Below are 21,275 nucleotides of genomic sequence, written 5' to 3'. Positions count from 1 at the left end.
TATCATGATTTGAGTGTAGTGTAATGAGGTACCTAAGTATTTAAGCGTGTAGCTTTCTGATTTTGTCGTCACTGAAGCTTTATTTTCAATTATAATAGGTTGGTAAAAAGACAATAACTCAAGAAAATAATATAGGCATCTAGCTGTACCGAATATTCTGCCGAATGTTTGTACCTATTTGGTGAAACCCATGTTCGGCCCATTTCTAATAATATTTTCTAAAAATAGATGTTACACTGACGATTTAATGATCTGGTTAAACCATTTTTGCCCACATCATGAAATTGCGACCACTTCGTGAAGTGAGCTAATCTACGATAAGGCCACGATATCCATATAATTAATTTGTGCAGATGTAAAATGCATGTTTTCTATGTATTACTGAGTGTGAAGGTTGAGTATGTTTATATTATATTATGTAGGGTAGAAAATCAAACGACAGTTTAACTCAGACCAACAGTCTTTATTTCGAATATTTATTTATAAATACAAATTGAGAAGTACCGATTCACAACAAAATATTACCTAAAATTAACGTTCGACAAAATATATCACTTATCACTTCATTAATGTACAAGTTTATGATACATCGACAGCGCTTGGCGCGGCGTCGAGGGCGGCCCGTCACGTCGCGTCACGTCACGTCATGTCAGGGCGCGAGGCGGCGCGTCACGTGACGTCATGTCACGTGCGGCGTCACGTGACGTCATGTCACGTGCGGCGTCACGTGACGTCATGTCACGTGCGGCGTCACGTGGCGGGCGCCGGGGAGCGGGAGCGACGTTGCCGGTCCGCGCCTCACCTGCTCAGCGAGTGCGAGCGCTCGCGCGAACCGGAGCTCTCGCCGTTGCAGCGCCCGCGGTCATTGCCTGTATATAACATAACTTATTAGTTTCACATCTATAATAATAAAGTTTCTCGCAAAGCACACATTAAGAGCTAGCACGCAAGAGCAACTTTTGTCTCCGCAACTATTTTGTCTCTCGCATCAACTCTATGGGCTAGTGAAAGTGCGCGCACGTAGCGACGCAACTCCCCAAAGAGTTGATGGGAGAGACAAAATAGTTGCAGAGGCAAGTTGCTCTGCGCGCTAGCTCTAAGAACTCAAAGAAATAATACGAAGTCGATTCGATAAGTTTTTGATATGTTTGTAAACGTGACAAAATAATGTTCTGTAGATTTTGCCATTACTTATTTCAAAATTAGTTTTGCATTATTGTTTATTACAACATACAAATGTTAAAAAAATGACAAAGCTAGAATTTGTTTTGCAAGTAACATTAAAACAAACTTGAATTAAGATTCTAACTTTGCGTAACATTGAACCTACATTTAACAAATAAATGCATAAGGACAAATCTTAACAAATACTGAACATGGTTACGACGAGGTACATGCGAAAAGAAATAGTCAAAAAAATATTATACATATAACCAAAACAAAATCTAAGACTCAAGCTCACATTATAAGAGAAATAAAAATGTTATTCAACAGAAAGTAATAATAATAAAGCCCAAATTATAAACACACTGACAACACAAGATACAGTTTCATGTCATACTATGCTTTCAGTATGAAAAACGAAACTTAATAAGCGTCTAACAATGATAATGAGTCCTGACCTAAGATACGATGCCCTTGTAAACGGGTGTCCTATAACAAAGAATTTAGTATCAAAACTGCGAACGGGAATTCGCTAATCGCTGTTTAAAATTTCAAATATTTTATCACAAGCTTTTTCTTTTGATAACTTAGCTCTAGTACCATGCAAAAGCATGTTAATCGCCATGTTTAATTTATTAAGACGCTAGACAGACACACATTTATAGATCAATTATGATCTTACTAAAGACAATAGAATTACTGTACAAAGTTGGCTGATAATAACAAAATAGAATATGTATACATATTTCATATTAAAAAGTACATAAAGAATGTATTGGAATGTATATTATCGTCGTATAATGTCGGCAAAAAACGTCGATGAAATAAGTATATAACGCGCAATCAGATCGACCAACCAAGCGAATTAAATGTCTTTTCTTTCTTTCGACAGCCCAAGCCGAGTTTGCGATCCCTATCACTGTCCGCTCGTCGCTGTGGCACATTCGCGCGGCTGTTGGGTACTCAGGCGCTAGGTATAACTGGGCTTTTGTATGAAGTAGAAGCTTTGTTTGTATGAAGACGGACTACTATAGATATTATTACCATAGTAAAAAGAGAGTATGTCAACTTTGAACAAAGGTATATCTCGCCGTTTGTTCGTACGCAGAGCGCTTGGCCACGCTCCCCGTTCATGCACGCACACCACGCCGCTCGGGTGCCAATCTAGTAGCAGTCTCGTGCGGGTTGCGCCATTGCTCTGAGTCGTCGGAGTTTGTTTTACAAATATTTAAAATATCAATGTGATAAGTGACAACCTTGCGCCTCGCGAGTTTAGGTACATTGCGCTCCTAAACGCCGGGAGTTGGCCTACTTATCTTTTTACTATGTTATCATCGCGTCTACGGCGCGGCGTGATATCTGACCGCTTGCGTATGCGTATGCAGGGAGTTGGCTTACTTCTTTCTCTACTATGTTATTACCGTGTTTACGTCGTGTTACCAGGGAAGTTTCTCCCGAAGTTTAGGTATGTTTCGCGCTGTTGCCGACTGAGTTGGGTTTGTCTGCCACTCGCCGCCCGCGCGCTCACTGCGTTGGTCGCGTGACGTGTGTTCGCGTACTTTGATAAATCGGCGGCGAGCACCAACCCTGAGCTATTATAGCTATACATTTATGCCTAAAGTTGACTTTTGTTAGGGAGTGAACCTTCTGTACGTAGTACAATTATATATTGAGTGGTGTTACCTAGCCGCTGGTGCGCGGGCAGCTTGGCGAAGAAGGGGTGTTTGAGCGCGTCCCGTAGCGTGATGCGCTGTGCGGGCTCGTAGTCCAGCATGCGCGCGATCAGGTCGAACAGCTGCCGGTGCTCCTCGCTGTTGCTCTGCAGGTACCTCTGCGGAAACGGAACAGAAAATATTGTAAAATTTATACTAAATTAAATGAAACAAGTGAAATAGCAAGTCGAAGTTTATAACCCATAAGCTTTTGCTCATCCAAAAGCATTACTCTTTTAAAAGCAAAATTTTTGCACATGCAAAGTAAATTTTAATCCAGATAAGCAAAAAGCCTACTTATACCAGCAAGTGACGACAACGCGGGTAAAAAGTATTCAAGTCAAACTTGTATTTGTGAATAAATATGTATAAAAAATAAACAAGTTTAACATAAGTATTACGGATATAAGAATCTGAATACATACATATTAACTTTATATCTTAAATTTTTCATGTACAAAAAAAATCATGATAAAAATATCACTTACCAAAAGTGGTTTACAATTATCTCTAACATATCTGCCCGCCGACGATTTTTCGTCCCAATCTAACTTGCCGTGGTAGAAATATTTTGTTCTTGTTTTCCTCGCCATTCTGTAAACAACGCCACATAATTAAAATTTAATTTCAATAAGACTTATTAAAATAAATATATGCAATATTTGAAATAGGAATTATTTTGATGATATTGATGGTTTTATCCACCTCAAAAATTGCTTAGCCGATTTTGCATTCGGTTTTTTAATAGGTAAAGTGATTCAAGAGAAAGGTTTTCTACACTAATATTATTAAGAGGAAAACTTTGTTTGTTTGATAGTAATGAATAGGCTCATAAACTACTGGACCGTTTTTAAAAATTCTTTCACCATTCGAAAGCTACATTATCCACGAGTAATATAGGCTATATATTATCACGCTAAGACCAACAGGAACGGAGCCACGCGGGGGAAACCGCGCGGCACAGCTAGAAGTATATAATTTATTAGTTTCAGACAAAGCCGCGGGCGGAAAGCTAGTTATTTATAAAACGAATAATACACACCTGTAGGGTATGGGTCCGAGGATCCTCTCCATCATGGCGAGGTGTTCCCGGTTGTCGTGCGTCTGGAACAGCGTGATGCCGAGGTGCAGCTCGAACATTATGCAGCCGATCGACCACACGTCGCACGGCTGCGACCAGCCCAGTTCTGCAATGCACAAATATTATTGTTTAATTGTGTGTTTTACATCATGGATGCAATCAACCAATATTAGTTACATCTTTAATATTTTCGAAATTTAGTTGATATGGTTAGATTCATTTATTCTAAGTGCATGAGCATAAAAAATATGCTTCTCGCTACATTATAATATATTTAGAAGCACAGACATGCAATTGAGTTATAGTAAAAAAAGACGTGTGTCACTCGGGGACTGCCGCGGTAAAGCTATTATGCCTATGCCTTCAAGCCATACCTCCGCCCGTCGGTGTGGGGAGCGTGAGGTTTTTTCGTTACGGAATTTCTCGATTCGGTCCCCGCGCTCAAGGCGATAGAAGCTATGCAATAGCTTAATAAAAATAGTGTTTAACACATATTACAATTATTTGTGTAACTTTAAACAACACCATCGACTATCCTTACTAAAAATTTAACAATCAAAATCAATACCAATAATGACTATATACTCTCTATAGAAAAAAAAGCAAAGGAAAAGCTCACCTAATATAACTTCAGGCGCCCTATAATGTCTTGTGGATACTATAGTGCTGTGGTGTTCGTGGTCGAACGTCGCGCTGCCGAAGTCTATGAGCCGCACGTCGCTGCGCTTCACGCGCCGCAAGTCGTGCTTCTGGAAATAGGGACATTAATCATATTTAAATATATAAAAAATAACAATATTAGTGATTTTTTTTAAGTGAAACTTCTTTAGGCCCGTTGAGAATAAAATTTCATGGTAATACCGTCATGTCATTAAGTGAGGCGTTGATTTTGGTATCTTTGAATCTTGCCAAAGAAGTTTCACTTCTGACTCGTGTACCCGGCACAAACGCTCTTTTTTACTTTTGTGTAAAATTTTCGATAAAGTAATTATCTTTCGCGGAACTAGATTTTTCTAAAATGTACAATATTTTAGTAAAATACTGTTCTAAGCAGGGATATTGTATGTTCTATAATTTTAATTTGAACCGTTTAAAATATGTGTTATACATATAACGCCCTTAGTACAACCACGCATTCGCGTGCGGCAGCGAAACAACGAAAAATCAGTCAATAGTATGGCAGGTTTTCGCATAATATGATATGTCTCACTCTAGCACATAGATAGATGAAATAGTTGCGTCCTTGTCAGTATTGTTTCGCAAGGAACTGCGAAATGGCCATTACAGACGCATTGCGAAAAAGTTGCGAAAACATTGCTGTGTACTTTCCGCAGATATTTCTATACTAAGCAGTAGTTTCGCAGAGATTCGCTGCCGCATACGAATGCGTAGGTGTACTAGCAACGCCCTAATAAGTTAATAATATTCTGTACGTACCTTCTTAGAACTACTATATACAGAGACGAGCTCATAATCACTGTCGACAAACAGTATGTTCTCCGGCTTGAGGTCTGTGTGCGTGAGCTTGTTGTCGTGCAGAAACAGCACGCTGTATATCAGCTGGTAGGCGATGTGCCGCACCTGCTCCAGCGGGTACGGCTGGTAGTTGTTGTCTTTCTGTACCAAACGAATATAATACTATAAGAAATAATAGAGAGGCCGGGTTAAATATTACTTTGAATGTAATAAGAATGTACTGAGATTCTACACAGCTACCTAATTGATGTATGTAGCACTGAGCACGATTCGTACGAATGCGCCACGAGCCAAAGGGAAGCAGCAATTATAGTATTCGACAGCTAAGCATGTTCTAACAGGTAACAGTGACAACTACAATGACAACTATTCATCCACAAAAATATTAAATCAAAAGTTACTTCTAACAATACGTTATTTTATTGACTACATCCCAAATTGATATACCTGTTCAACACGTAATAGGCACGTTATGCCATACACATTATATATTACATACTATAAATAAATTAAAGCAGGCAGCGATGGCCCAACAAATGATCGTGGATAATTGGCGCAATTACGGCGATTTTGAATAAACATCTACAACTATCACAGACATTTAGTTCTTCTACAGTCTACACTATCGTGATTGCCTTTACTAGCCCAACGGTGCCCATTGTGAAAAGTGCCTTAGATAAACTTTAGTCAAATAAGTCTTATAATATTATATACTAGCTTTCCGCCCGCGGCTTCGGCCGCGTATTTAAGGAAAAATGTGGGAAAACAACTATCATAAGTCCTTTCTCGAGTGTCAAACTATCTTTGTCCCAATTTTTCATCCAAATCGTTAATTATTGTAATTAGTACTCGTGTGTATTCAACCCGATATAGCGCTGAATCATTCTAACAGCTTGTTTGTGGCCTATAGGGACATGACATTAAGCCTATTATAAGGTTAATGCCAAGTACAGGGACAAATGTCTATGATGTTAATTAACTAGTTTTAAAAATAAGTAACATTTTATTTATTGCCTTTTAAATAGTGTTTGGAGAAATTTAACTTCAATTGTTAATTAAGAAATAGAAATATGTGATTATACATAAAATTACTCATATTTTGAAGAATACGGAAGTCGAATAGATTCTTTTGTGAAGTTTGGTTTGCAGAAAAAAACCATGTCCCAAATTGAAAGTTTAAAATTAATATACACTGTTATTTCCGTCCCATTTCGTAAACAAATATAGCATTCTGTCTATTTATACATCGTACACCTAGCGAGCGATACACATACGCGTCCGCTTTTTGTGCGATTCGTTCGTCAACATTCTAGACTAAACACGAGCGAAAAATATCAAACGAACCGACGCAAAGCATTGACGCAAATGAATGATCGTCGAACCGACTCACCAGGAAGTCGAACACACTCTGGCCGAGCATCTCGAACGCGATGCACATGTGCCCGTGGTACTCGAACCAGTCCAACATTTTCACGCACAAACTGCAACAGATAAAATACAATCAATCAATCACGGCGCGTCCATAAACACGGAATCGAGGCTATTATAGAGATTTATACGAAATTCTTAGAGCATAATGGCGAGCGGCAGACGGTATTTTTGTGTTTTCGTTGACATCGACTTCTTCGTTGGCCGGCCGCCAGCGCGGGCCATAACGTCGCATATAAACGTGCAAGGTCAAATATTGCTACATTCGCGCGCGATATACTGTAATGTCAGCGGATTAACAACACATCGGGTACAATGTACCTAGCTTATAAGTGATAAAATGCTTTTGTACGTATTATTATAAGCGTTGATCATACCGAGGACATCTAATTTTGTTTTTTTTTGGTAAAATCGTCTCAGTGCCCACGATACAGGCTTGCCTAGTGTGGGTACTATAGGGAATCCTTTTTAATAAACATAGATTAAGCCAATATGTGTAAAGCGAGCAACGTCAAACTAAGTGTATCTGTGTAAAAACATTTGGTTTATAAATAAATATATATTTTTTTTCAATACACGCAATACCGAAGCCCGCCTGCACGAGTATTGTATAAGTTTTAAGTATTGAAAGCGTACTCACTTCTTACAATCTGGGTCTATATCAGCTAACTTTTCTAATACATTAATCTCTAGTTTTGCAGCCTCTCTGTACTTCTCAACATTCTTTATTATCTTCAGAGCCATTCTGTGCTCCCTGAAAAAGAAAAACGTATCGTTTTTAACATCGTTTATACATTTTACATAAATACAATTGTAATGCTAAAACACACCTGTGCGTCTACATTCACATAGTCCAAAAATATACTTGCACCGGAGCGTTACGACATAATATCTAAAAACTGTAAATAAATTTTGCAAGAAAATGATTGGCCAGTTTTTGATGATTTGTATAATTCCATAGCGTTATTTTGAGCAGGATTGCATTCATTTAATACAAGTCAGTTACGACAAATAATAAATACTCTAGTATTGTAATGACTATTAATTTGAATTATTATAAATATAAACAAAACTGAATATCAAAGTGAAGACAATCAAGTTGCTGGGGCAAGGGTCGATAAAATTAAATCCATTCTATATCGAGTTTGCAAAACAAACTGAATGCGGTATAAATAAATTTGCTATGCTGCCAAATGTAGGGATCAGTCTAAATCAATTGCAAAGCTGACGAAAGAGTTCAGTCCCTTTCCTTTACATAATGAAGATACGTGGCTACAATGTGCTGTTGTTTTGCTCTGATGTTGAATATATAACAAAGCAACTGGTTACATTATTGCCAGTTAAGTGCACTGTTAGATGTATTGTGTAAACAAGTAGATAATCACAAATACAATTTAAATAGAGTAGCATAACTGCAAAATTTAAGATATTTTATATTTTAAGTCTTTCCTTTCATTTCATCACACAAATTATTTTACACCTTTTAATAAATGGAAGTTTAGTATATGTATAATATTTATAATTAGAAAGGAATGTAATAAGCAAAATAACTTACATTTCCAAGTCTTTCACCTCAACCACCTTGCCGAACGTGCCCTCGCCAAGTGTGTCGATGATTTTGTCTGAAATTAATCATCGTAACGATTACTACATTGTTTTTCAAACAAAGTCATGATAGAGATTTGTCATTGGTTTACCAAAAAGTTTAACACAAAAAATAGACAATAAATATAATAGAAAAATACAAATAGAATAATTATCATAATAACATTTCAAATTCATAAATAAAAATCATACAAAACCAATGCTTCCAGCTCCAACATGACTTTAAAAATAAAAATTACTTTGATTCTTGAAAAACTTTGAAATAAAAATATAAGAAATAAAGCGTGAAAATGTATTTTTAAAATCTTCAGACACGAATATCTGATCTATGGGAGTTTAACTGTGGGATATATAAAAATATTTCAATGATTTGATGTTTTACAAATGTGACACTTTCTGTTATGTATAAATGGATAGTTGTTCTAATCGTAAAAAGTGTAAAGGAAATATCAAATGGTTCTGTTATATGTGTATGGTGTGTGTTTGTTTGTGTGTATGTGCGTGTGTGTGTAATGTTACAATACATATAGCCGGTTATAGTTATGCTGTGGACACGAACATCTCGCTCCCATGACATAGCCGGGCCAGTAGACGAGGTGTCCATCCTTGTCGTCCTTGACGGAGGAGCGTGCCCGGGAGCTCTGCAGGCGCCGCCGCCGCCGCCGCACCGCGAGCGAGCCGCACGCCGCGCCACGCCACGCCCCAGCCACATGCCACGATGAAGCGCCACGCGTTCGCCACGACCCGAGTAGTGTTGTACCCAACAATCAGACAATGGAACGGTTGCCCGTCAGACAAGCGACATTTGGTATTGAGTGTCGTACATGCTGTTAGAGGGCGGACGGGTGGGCGCTGATGCGGTCACGCGCTTAGCGGACGCCCGAGCCGAGCGCACCGCTCGGGCGTCCCCCAGCTGCGCTGCTCGCGAGGATCGGGACGGGAGGGATGGGACGGGACGGTGCCGCACTTCACTCACACATCCATCCATCACACGACATCGTCACACATCATGGAATACCAGTGTCCACCCGATCGTTAACTATTATAGATTACGTTATAATTTAATCATCACTAAAATCACTTTACTAACTTTGTCATTCGATGCTTCGACTGGACTCATTTTACGTTTCGAGTGTGAAAACACTTTCATACAGAATAAAAACATGTTAGACTGAATAAAATGCACGAAAAAGTTAAAAGCATGCACTATCATTGCATTATTAATTCACTCGTAAGTCGTCACTGAGTAATTGCAAACTGACATGTACGTTACAGAGTACCCTCTCGCGATTTATTTTTTGTACACCTCAAATATTGACAGTTTTTAACTTGAATTGCATGCATTTAAAGCGAACCATTCAAATTGGATGAGTAGTAGTTTGATTTCAATTAAAGTATAATAATTCAAGTTTAGAAAAAAATATTTTAACATTTTCAATTTAACTTATTACGAATAGGTATGTAATATGTGATGTAATAAACTTTTTAAATTATTTATGCAATAAAAAATTTAGGCTTGACAAAAGTCCAGTATTAAAAAAACACGGACCAGGTATAAATGTTAGCAGCACACATATGCGAAGGCGATTAGCTTGTGCTTACAGGCGGCGTCGCCGCGTGCCTCGTCAGGTGGCGGGGTCGCTGCGGCCTCTGACGGCTTCTCAACTCCGGCGGTAGTGCGACAACATCGCCTACGCTTATTGGTTCGGTTTTCTTTATCACCGTCGGCGCTTTTGATATTCCGTTGGGTTCTTTTTCGGTGATCCGACCGTAAACTTCATCTAAGTGAGCGTATTTCATTATGAGGCTCTGTATCTCTTTACGGCGTGTTTCGCGGTCGTTCAGTATCTGATCACCGACAGGCGTTTTGTCGTCATCGTCGTCGTCTTCATCGCTCGATGGGAAATATATTTGCTTTTGCCTTCCTATTTCTTTACTGGGCGAAGATGCAGGGGTTTTTGTAACATTTGTTTTCGAATCTACATTCATTTGTTGAGGTGGTGAAACCAAATCCCTAGCGCCACTTTGCAAACTAATATCCACAGGCCTTAAGGAAAGTTTATTAGTTTTCCGTTCCGTTTCACTTTTTTCAGCGCGTAGAGATCTTCTTTGATGTTTCCTGTACACGCTATTCCTATCTTTGCCAAAATTGGTACGATCTTTATTACTCAAGTCAAAGCCATTTTTTATTTCAGTTTTCTCATTCTGTTTATGAGAAGATAAACGTCGATCAGTCGTGTTTCTGAACGGCGTTTTGTCCCTAGTCTTTTCGCGGGAATACATGTTTCTTTTAAATGAATTTTCACCAAAAACAGCAGTTGTCAAACTCCTCATTAATCCCCTACTAGAAAAGGTTGGCTCAGGTTCTAATGTTTTTTCTCGGTCTTCCATTTCCTTACGCGCTTTCTCTTTTTTCATTACTGCAATTTTGTCCAAGACAGATGAGTATTTATCCTCTAAACGACTTCTAGTACTCCCCAACATAATTGTACTCACTATATTATTGTTTGTTTCTTTCAACGGATATCGTTTGACAAGTGGCGATGACTTGTCTTTAATATGAGCTCTACGAAATGAGTCACTTCGGCCCAGAGCACTAAAACCAGACGCACTGTGAATGGGAGATGTTTTGACATGAGTTTTGGTCGAACCTAGGTAGTTAAATGTGCGATCGTCACTCAATTTCTTTGTGGTCGATGACAAACCAGATGAGTAGGATTTATACGGAGAAATGTGTCTATTGTTTTCGTAGCGTCTTACATTTGTCAACGCGGGGTTTTTGTTTGTAAGCAAATTGTCATCATATCGAGTGCGTGCAGAACTTGTAAGCTTGGAATCAATAATCGGGTCGTTCTTTTCGGAAGGTCCACGCCGTGTGAGCCGATTCATAATACTCGAATATCCGTCGGAGAGCAATTGAGTCACACTGGTGGTAGAAGCCCGGGTGTATCGCTGCCGGCGTGGACTCGTCGCTCCACTTCCGCTCGTACTTATGCCGGCCATTGTAATTTAGTAATAAATCTTCAATTGTAATGAAACACCATTCACACAGGAATAAACACTGAATTATTTCCAATCATTGTTACATGATAAACATATTCTATAAAATGTCACTGAGCGTGATGTATCACAGATTTTATAAGACAGAATCAAAATGGGACATAGCACCTAGCCTCACTGTGGACCGGGAGTGGGCCTAAAGCGCGGTAGGTTTTGAGAAAGATCACTAGCGCAGCTGAGTACGGCCGTCGGTGCCAAGTAATGGTTGCGAACTAAAAATATCGGTAACCCGTGGGAGCGCCCTCCTGCGCACTCCGAGGTGCCGCGGCACGCGCATTTTCGTCGCATTACGCCCGTTATAAACATATTAATAATGTTTGATAAAACAATTCTTTTTTAATTAGAAAGTCGCTAGCCAAACCGTCAATTATACTTGTACCTAGTTATTTCAATTCATCAACTTTGTTATTTTAATCTTTAACGTTTAAAGCATTTAGTCGCAAATAAAAATTTTAAAAAGTACGTTTCGTTTAAAAAATTACAATTTATTAGCGATATATAACTAGATTTTTTTTTGCATAGACAATATGGGACAGTTTGACCCTTGTTGACACGAATGTGACGGGCATTTCTCCGCATGGTGGGTCCGTGAGCCAAGTCTGTTTTGCCAATGAGCGACCGCTAATTGGGTTAGTGGAGCGCGTGTGAGCAATGAACAATACCGATATGCTTCGTATGCGCAAGCGGCATCTTTTCCAAGACATAACATTGCATCCCCGAACCGACGTTATAGGTTAAGCGATTGAGTGAAACCTATTGATAGTAGCGTCTCGCTTATCGTTATAATAGATCGGACAAACAGAAACAATGAGGAACGGATGCGGGTATAAAAAAGCATCATGCGATGCGATGCGTGTCTGATGATACGTAACACGAATACTCTGCGTGCCATCTCACGCTTATCGTATTATAAACAAATTTATGCAATTATTTATTTTAAACTTACTAACAATATAATATTAATATTTACGGAATTACTAATATAAAATCTAATGTCAATACATGTTTTAAATGCTCACCGTGTTTATTTTATTTTAATTCTTCATTATAGATACATGTTTTCACGTTTAAAAGTGGAATGTTGTGCATTAATTTATACAAAGATAATTCATACAGCTTATATTATTAATTTATACGCTTGAGATCTCGGTAAAATCGTTCGGCCACCGCCGGAGGAACTGAAATATCACATTCTTCACGTAACAAAGTTGCATGCAGAAACTTTCACTTCTAAAGCAAACATTTTTCAGCTACATGTAACATTTTCTGTAAATACCGTCCCATAACGGCCTCGAAGTAATTGCTGATCAATATCAAGACAATACTTAAGCGAACACTTGATGAATTATTCTTGAACTGAAATAGAATTCACGTAATTTGCAAATAGGTATATTGTATTGTAGTGTTATTCTGGCGAGTAATCATACCTCTGATATATAGTTGTCTTCATCCTCGTAAATAACAATAGAAACGCACGTGTAAAATAGATCCACTAAACCTTGGAAGATTTTCGAAACGCGTAATTTCATATTATTTACAATCATATATAGGTTTAAAAACATCAATATCACAGATTTCTTATGTGTATCACTATTATTCATAAAAGAAGAAACTTTATATAAAACTTTCATTCCGTCTTGAACTCCGTCAACGTACTAACTCAACGGGTACAAATTTTTGAGCCAGCTGTACGAGACAGGGATTAACAATGGCCGAGTAGTGCAGGTAAAAAGGGACGCAAAACTGGTATGCCGATTCCTTTTCTCGCAAATAATAACTAAACTTTCTCATCATCAATGGACCATCAAAGCGTGACGTTATTAAGATTCTCAATAAAGTATTCGAAAGAATTATTTTTATTACGTTATTATTTATTCGATATACGGGTATTGATGCTTAATTAAATATATTTTTTGTTATCTGGTGACTATGAAATTAATTTGTCAATGTTACGAGCGGGTACTCTTAGACGTATTTTTTATCAGAAAATATTCAATGATGAAACTGACCTTGCCCGCAATTTTACAACACGCACCGTCTACATCGAAGAAAATCTCCGCGACCATGTTGAGGAGTTTGGCTACATCGTGCCACTTGCAGCCGTGCTCCTTCAGGAACCTTTTATACAGTTCATAAAAGGACGCGAGCCGGAGGGGCATCCGCATGCGATCATGTTTCACAACCAATTCGGCCATTACCCTTGCACTTATCACTGCACTACACTGCACAAACTAAATCGGCGCACAGGGGGCGAGCGGGTAGAATGCCGGTTGATTCACAACTGTATTATGAAACCGTACGCTAGTAACGTGCGCTCCACGGTTCAACCGTATGACTGGAATACGATTAGGTATGTCATGGAGAAATATTTACTTTATCGGAATAAAAACATTTCATTTCAGAAAGCTTCAGTATTATCAAACGTTTGCGTGTGACACTTCGCGTTGGTCGAAGTCTAAATGTAAACTAAACCGAACGACACTTGAACAGACCAATTAAAAGACGAGGACAATCTGTAATGCAAGCTTTCGGTTGTAACAGGTTTTATCCGCGTATTGTTGAACAGTAAATACTCGTTAATTAACAACTATTTCCCATAACGCATCCAAGATGATGAGTAATTATTTCGGTGAACTAAAATGATTTAACAATAAGTTCATTAAACTTTGTTGTTGATTTTCTTAATTTTTATTTGATAACATTCTCGTCTAAATTAACTTTTATCGTCTTTCCTAAGATAAAAATAATATTTATAAACCGAATTCCGATAAACGTTATGTTGTAATAGTTGTAGTGTATGACCCGTGCGGAGGTCCCCACATAACTGGTGCTTCATTATCGCTGCTAACAAGACAACTATACGTGATCAGAGTCATTCAAGCGCACTTGATGTGGGTTTACAGATGCATGCCCAAACACTATTATAGTGTATAACACTATATTATCTAACTATAAATTGCAATTTGCACGAGCTCAAATATCTTTGCGTTATAATGAACTTAGGAAATTATGTGATAGTTCGATGTATTGTTATGCGGCTATGCCTATAGAAACTTTATTGTTATTGTTTATAAGTGGTAACTACAGTCATTTTGCAAGCAAATCCATCTGTCATCGTATAAATGATGAAGTCCGAAATGTATTGCGATAATTTATGGGAAAGCTGTGGTGGCGATGCCAACAGTTTAGGGTACAGCAAGGTCGGGCGGAAGCAATCGTTTCCAGATAGGTGTGTTCGGTCGGGCGCAGCACATTTATCTCTCGCTATCGGCACATCGCCCGCCTTCGCCTCGCTAACGACTTTCGATAAACCCCCTGTCGCAAACTTGACCTCCACTCGAAACTTAATCTTTCAAAAGTTTTACACTATTTGCGATATGATTAATAAATTGCTATTCGGTTGTTTTGTCATTATAACTTTAGAATTACCTTAACTTTCTAAATGCTCAACGATCACAAATAAGGTTTTTTTATTAATCGCGACTCACATAATAAATTAAATTAAGGATATAAATATTTTATTGATCTATGGATATTGGATATTACGAGAGATTAGTCATATTAATGGAATGCTTTTTAAAATCGACATTCCTTTAAGGCCGCAGTTCGGAATCAAGAAACTGAATCATTTGTGAGTCCAATGTGAACTGAACTGGCTCTAACAAGTTTCAATCTAATGATTTTGTTTCACAATTCAGAACAATTGAAGACTACCAACACATTAATGAGAGTAGATTAGGAAAATGTTTTCGCGACTTTAATAATAATTTATGGTGTTATTATCTCTTTTGTTTTTATAGAATACAACCATATATAGTTTTATTATTTACGATTGACTGATTTATTTGCATCGTTATCTTTTCAGGTTTTTAAACCAATATTTTAATAGACGCCGACGTATAAGTCTTTGTCTTCTTAAGAGTATAATAAATATGATTTATATGGAAACAATTTCAGATTATCAGAACAGCTGTTATAAAGTATGGGCGCGATTGGATGTAAAGATGAAAGAACAGCAAATTAGTGAAGAATCGATTTGAGGTGTACAATAAAATATTTGGCGAGTTTGAATTAAAGCATTTGAAAAATCATAACAGTGAACAAGAAGAAGTATCGGCTAGGTGAAGGTGATCGTTGCTATTTCTGTGCGCATGCAAAGTTATTCGTTTAACGGTCGTACAACTAATGCGTGGCGCCATCTAGTGATCGCCATTGGTATGGAATAGATGTGCCAGCTGCTGATACTATTTCTGTCTTTATACACACTTTTATTAGCGTGGTATTCATACAATACAAAATTGCGTTTTATATAATTTCACATCAACAATCGAGCGCACCGTGCAAGATTAATTTCATTAATCGACGCAATCTCAACTCATTTTTTCCTTTTTAAGTTTCTAGATTATCATCTCGACAGGACAGTGTGTTTATTATAGAAGATGAAGCACATAGATATTTTAGAAAATAAAGATTAAAGTGTTACGCTTTAACAAGAGAAACGCGGCATTTAAAATGAAAATTTTCTTAGATACAGATTGGTTATCATAGAGAAGCCTTAAATGAACATCACTATCAAAACACTAGGTCGCACGCATACTTGTTTGTTTATTTTGTAAAAAGAGCAAATAGCTGACCTCGACTTCTTTCGGTTGTTTCTCTGGTTTCAGTTGAGAGGGCTGCTGTGCTTCAACGAATGAACAAGATGGCTGTGCTTCTGGTTTTTGTTGGATTTTGCTTTGCTGGGGTGTCTTAGGTCCTTGTCCGACGTAACTCGCTTGTCCTTCAGAATTTTGTACACATATTTGTGGTACATTTTGGTAGGTAATGTTAGATGTTGATGTTTTAGTCAACCAAGCGGGAGGCACGGCCGGCGGCTGCGGGCGTTGCACAGCTGGTTTAAATGGTTTCGAATTAGGTACCTCCTTGGACGATATTGGGAATGAAGCGCGATTGCTGTGACAAATTTGATTACTCGTTTTGCTCAGTTCACTTAAATTCGACACTTCATTTTTATTATTTTGCACTACTTTACTAACTACTACATTTTCATTCACAGCCGGTATCTCTTGGTGTTTAGATGGTGGTGGTGGTGGTGGTGGTGGAAGATGTTTAGGTGGTTCGTTCTTTGTCGGAACGGTGGCTTGTTTATTATGCCCTTCGTTACAAGGGAGTAATGGTCCATTGCATTCCAGTTTGACTTCACTTTTCACAGACTTATTATCGTCTATGCACACAGGGGAAGGTTCATCTCTGCTTTGGGACAATTCAGCACTATCACAAGATAATTCTTCTAAGCTTTGAGCTAAATCGAGCGCGGACGCCTCATGATAATCCGTAGAACATGTTGATGTATCCTCGCTAGTATCATCGGTACCACGTGTGCGTCTAGGCGAACTTTTACTACTAGGAACAAATGCTAAACTACTAGTTACATCAATAGATATATCACCATTTAACGATTCTTCTTCACTTCTAGTTGATGATTCTCTGTTAGTTAGAGTTTCTACATTACTTTGTTTACTGTCTTCGTTTAAGTGCAAAGGCGAAGCTGGTAATGCATCTGAAAAATTTGGCGTTTGAGCATCTTCATAATTATCGGTCATTGTCTCCGCACTTCCTGTTGTGTTATGAGTTGCATTATCACTAGGTAATTCTTGAACTTTTCCTGAATCTACTATCGGCAAATTCATATATTGAGGCAAAGCACAATCCAAATCATTTAATCTCATATATTCCACACCTTCTTCCAGGGGTATATCAAATTGGGGTGAGTAATATTCTAGTGTATTATTGTTGTTGCCATAAAGTGTCCAAGGGTCATTAGAAGGAATTAACGGTAGCCCATCATAATATATACCGGTATTCATATCTTTATCCACTAATAGCTCTGGCTTATAATCCCAAGATGGTACGAATGAATCTTCGAACGCCAGGTAGTTTTCAGGCATCATTACCATATTTTGGTTAATTTGAGAAGGATCGTAGGCGTAAGAGCCGTCATAAAAGGGATTGTTTAGTACGAGCGAAGGTGGACATTCTAGTGAAGAATTTTGTACCAAAACATCAGTTTCAAGATAAAGCTCATATTTAGATAAATCTGGTTCCGATCGCCTATAGCGGAATACGTTGTTGTTTTCATAATTAGCAATAGTAAGGTCTGATATGTCAAAACTTCTGGCACGGCGAAAGATATTGCGATATGTAAATTGCTCATCAATTTCATCTTTTGGCATGTTTTGATTATCACTTTCGTTGCATTGACTATCCGAAATCGGCACTCCAACGTTATTTATTTCTTGCAAACCATGCGGATACTTAATTGATTCAAGAGCAGCATTTGGTGCTGCATTTTTTGCCACACTGTCACATGATAAATCATTGGGTATAAGAACTATGGGTGGAAGTGAAGGCGGAGGGCCACAAAAAAGCACATTGTTTGGAGGTTTACGCGACGGCTGGGCAGCCATGGCTCGCGCTGGCCGCCCGCGGCCGTGTTCAGCGAATAAACTTTTCACACCGGTAGCAAAACGCGCTGGGCGGCCGATTCAACTTTGCGACTGACTGAAGGCGAACAGAGTGACGAAGGCGAACGCAAATAGAACAGGCGCAAGCGTGAGGAGGTCGCCGTCTCTCGCGCACGTCTTCATGGACGAAGGCGCATGCGCACGCGCACTCTGATGCCAAACCAGTCCCGTATTATCGTCCAAACAGGCACTGACGTTTACGCATTATTCTGGTTCCGGACTTTGCTTGTGACATTATTTATATATGTACATAAGTTTATTACAGTCAGACAGACAGGTTCTCGGGTGGACACATGGTAGGTAAGTGATAGCGAGCGATAGGTTTAAAAAAAACATACATTCGTGCTTTCATACATCCACATAAATAAAGTGAACGGAAACGGTGAGACTCACCTGTTCAGGGGGTGACCGGGGAGAAGACTCGTCGCGATGATGTCTTCTACGCCGGTGCGAAGTTGGTGATCGCCGGTGATGTGATCGCTTGGATCGCTCATTTCGCCGCCTCCAGGAGTGCTCCGAGCTGTGAAATCAGCGATCGGTAGGCTATAGGGTTAGTGGTAAGGGGACACAATAATTAAGCGTACTTATAAAATACGAGGCAAGGTCTTGAATCTAATCTAGGAGTAAAATTCAGTTATTTTACTAACGTTAGCGACCGTTCTTCATATGTACAATGTGGATCTATTTGGTTGTTCAAGTTGTCGGGCGGCGGCATGCAACATGCTAGCAGTAGAGCCCTAAGGGCAGGCCAACATCTGCGCGCCGTCCCTATGATCTTTATTATAGGCAGTTTTAATTCTACTTATGACAGCTTTTCGTTTATGTTTACATCACATAATCTTAAATTAAACGTCATTTGTTAATTTAATAATATATTTAAAAGTCTGATCAACTTCTTTAATCAAAAGCGAAAATTAAAATTGCAAAATAGTCGTGTACAATTGCGAGGTCGCCTTTAATAAGCAGGTCGTGGATAGCACTATTCTCAAAGGTAAATAACGATAAGATAAACGCTTAGCAAAGCAGCTGAGCGACGATGTTTGCAATGTCACCGTCAGGGACGAACCGCCGTGGACCACGATCGCGAACTGACTGCCAAGAGTTAAAAACCCGTGTCGCTCGCGCACTAGTTACAAGTTAAAAGGCTATGAATTATATTTTTTCACAACATAGCACCAGAACAATCACTCTACGTCATTCATTCTTATGATGATTTATCATTTGTCATTTATTTGCTACAAAAAAAAATGATATGCCTTAAATCGTATTTTTTACAACTCACCGACAAATACGAGAGGCAAATGGTTTAGCCACTTCAACAATTCTAATAAAACTTGCACTTTTTCCTTTCCTAGCGGGATATAACATAATATATTGATCGGAATTAATTTTGTTAATTTAATCTAGAGGATTATACCGAATTTCTATACGCGAGTGTTTGTGTCTTTACCCAAGATCAATGACGAACTGCGACAAGCCTATCACAGTATCAAAGCTAATGGTATTATGTTCCGCATAATTGGTTTATGTGGTGCAAGAATACTTTAAAATATTATAGCTGCTATTTATAAAATAAACGAATAATAATTATATAATAAAGAATTCACAACATGAGTGATGTAATTTAAATTATAAAAACAAGGTGTAAGAATGAGAGTTGGGGTTTGATAGAAATCAATGATAAGGAAATGAAGCTACAAATTAAAATGTTATAACGGATCATAAATTACTCGTTTCAATAGATTATAAAAAAAAATTAAAGCGGGACAAGTGTTAACAGTACGGCTGGTAAATAGGTCCAACATACATACATAAATAATGTCTACACGAGTGGGTGTATGCCATTTGCGAGATGTAGTGTCACATTGTTTAGCCGTTAGCGCCAACCGTGGACACGTTGAACTTGAAAGCTTCCAACGGACCTTGTAGGTAACATGTGATATATGGATAATGAGACATGTTAAATTCAATACATTGATCTTTTAGAATATATCCTTCTATATTCTCCTTGAGAAATACAGTTCTTAATTGAAATCGAATAATATTGTCCATAAGCTCTAAACAGGAAAATACATATTCCGGTTAATACTAACTGTGATAACTAACCAGCAAATATGGAACACAGGAAATTCCAGCATTTGTTTTGACTGAGGAATGTCATTTAATGTTTTGCTATTAAATAAATTTAAGTCCGAAACAAAAACACGGGCTTTTTGGTAAATCTTTTATAATCTCATATTATCTGGTTGAAAACAACGTGAGAGCTACACTAACTACAACAAGAAAACGTAACTAGTCTTAAAATGTCGTTAATGTTTTCCGGCAATTGGGTCAGGAAGTTAGCCGACTCATTTAAGTAATCTATGTAATAAATAAGCAGAGGGTCTCCTCATTAGAATAATATCATAGTGAGCGATGACGGTGTCAATGTCTAAACAGGCTACGCACGTCACACGATCCATCGCGAATAACAAGCAGCGGAACATTCACTTTCGACGACCAAACACATTAGTATTATAATGCGAACACTGTCTTACGTATGGTTTCTTCGAAAACCGGCTAGGAGTTTTCACTAAACGAGTCCGAGGAATTTTCAACACGATTCATCATCAGTTGATAGTAAATTTGAAATATTTAATACGTCATACCAAATTATGCAAGTAGGTATAAAACCCACTCAATTGAAATGCTGATTTTTTTGGTTGTGAATGCGTAAACAACATAACAACGCCCCGAACAAATATTATTTCTTTGTTTCCTACCTTTTACTGAATACTTAATTTTTATGACTAAATAGGTAATCACATAACCATCTCACTTAATTATCTGACTAATGAACATAATAATAATGAGAAAATATATAAATTTTACTTAACCCTGAATTGTCAGATCTAGACTTCTGTGTTAGTAGGTGTCTAGGAAAAACGGAGATTTGACATAATTATAATAAATGTATGCATAACTGGACTGAAATTACGCTAAAACTAACGAAACAATGGCCGAATGCGAAACAAAGTCAAACTTTTTGCACAATTTCTACGGACTGTAACGCTTCTCAATGAGTAATTGTTTTGTTTTCTTTCATGCAATACTAAGGAATAACGGAATTCTTAATTACTTTTTCTAGTATAACAGGACTATTTTAGCATTAACGTTTTTTTGTGTTTTTTTTTATTTGCTTTAAAAGCGAAGTGAAATTATGTATGTGTTTTTTAATGAATGCGG

The 21,275-nt window shown here is 38.0% G+C and overlaps 1 protein-coding gene across 3 annotated transcripts; it reads right to left on the bottom strand.

Moving 5' to 3' along the window:
• Positions 1-442: 442 nt before the first annotated feature.
• On the bottom strand, positions 443-18,427 carry LOC123694733 (DYRK-family kinase pom1). 3 transcript variants are annotated; one of them, XM_045640230.1, is made up of 11 exons: positions 16,161-18,426; positions 9,026-9,107; positions 8,417-8,483; positions 7,502-7,615; positions 6,824-6,914; positions 5,395-5,574; positions 4,577-4,706; positions 3,919-4,063; positions 3,365-3,470; positions 2,848-2,995; positions 443-869 (listed from the first exon to the last, which is right to left on the bottom strand). In XM_045640230.1, exons 1-11 carry the CDS (start codon positions 17,991-17,993, stop codon positions 799-801), a joined length of 2,967 nt encoding a protein of 988 aa, XP_045496186.1. In that variant the 5' UTR covers positions 17,994-18,426; the 3' UTR covers positions 443-798. The 3 variants fall into 3 exon arrangements, with proteins under 3 accessions (XP_045496186.1, XP_045496185.1, XP_045496187.1); XM_045640229.1 differs by lacking the exon at positions 443-869 and adding an exon at positions 892-1,653 and having other exon boundaries at positions 16,161-18,427; XM_045640231.1 differs by lacking the exons at positions 443-869; positions 16,161-18,426 and adding exons at positions 895-1,653; positions 10,069-13,527.
• Positions 18,428-21,275: the final 2,848 nt, after the last annotated feature.

Source organism: Colias croceus, chromosome 10 (genome assembly GCF_905220415.1).
Source record: "Colias croceus chromosome 10, ilColCroc2.1".
NCBI lineage: Eukaryota > Metazoa > Arthropoda > Insecta > Lepidoptera > Pieridae > Colias > Colias croceus.
This window is presented reverse-complemented; position numbering and strand designations above follow the sequence as displayed.

What these genes read in the sequence shown, in the direction of transcription:
- LOC123694733 (XM_045640229.1), bottom strand. Translation starts at nt 17,993, where the DNA reads ATGGCTGCCCAGCCGTCGCGTAAACCTCCAAACAATGTGCTTTTTTGT. An exon ending in ATAGACCCAGATTGTAAGAA is followed by an intron (nt 6,915 to 7,501) that starts GTGAGTACGCTT and finishes TATCTGTTGCAG; the next exon opens with TTTGTGCGTGAAAATGTTGG. An exon ending in TATATAGTAGTTCTAAGAAG is followed by an intron (nt 4,707 to 5,394) that starts GTACGTACAGAA and finishes CCCTATTTCCAG; the next exon opens with AAGCACGACTTGCGGCGCGT.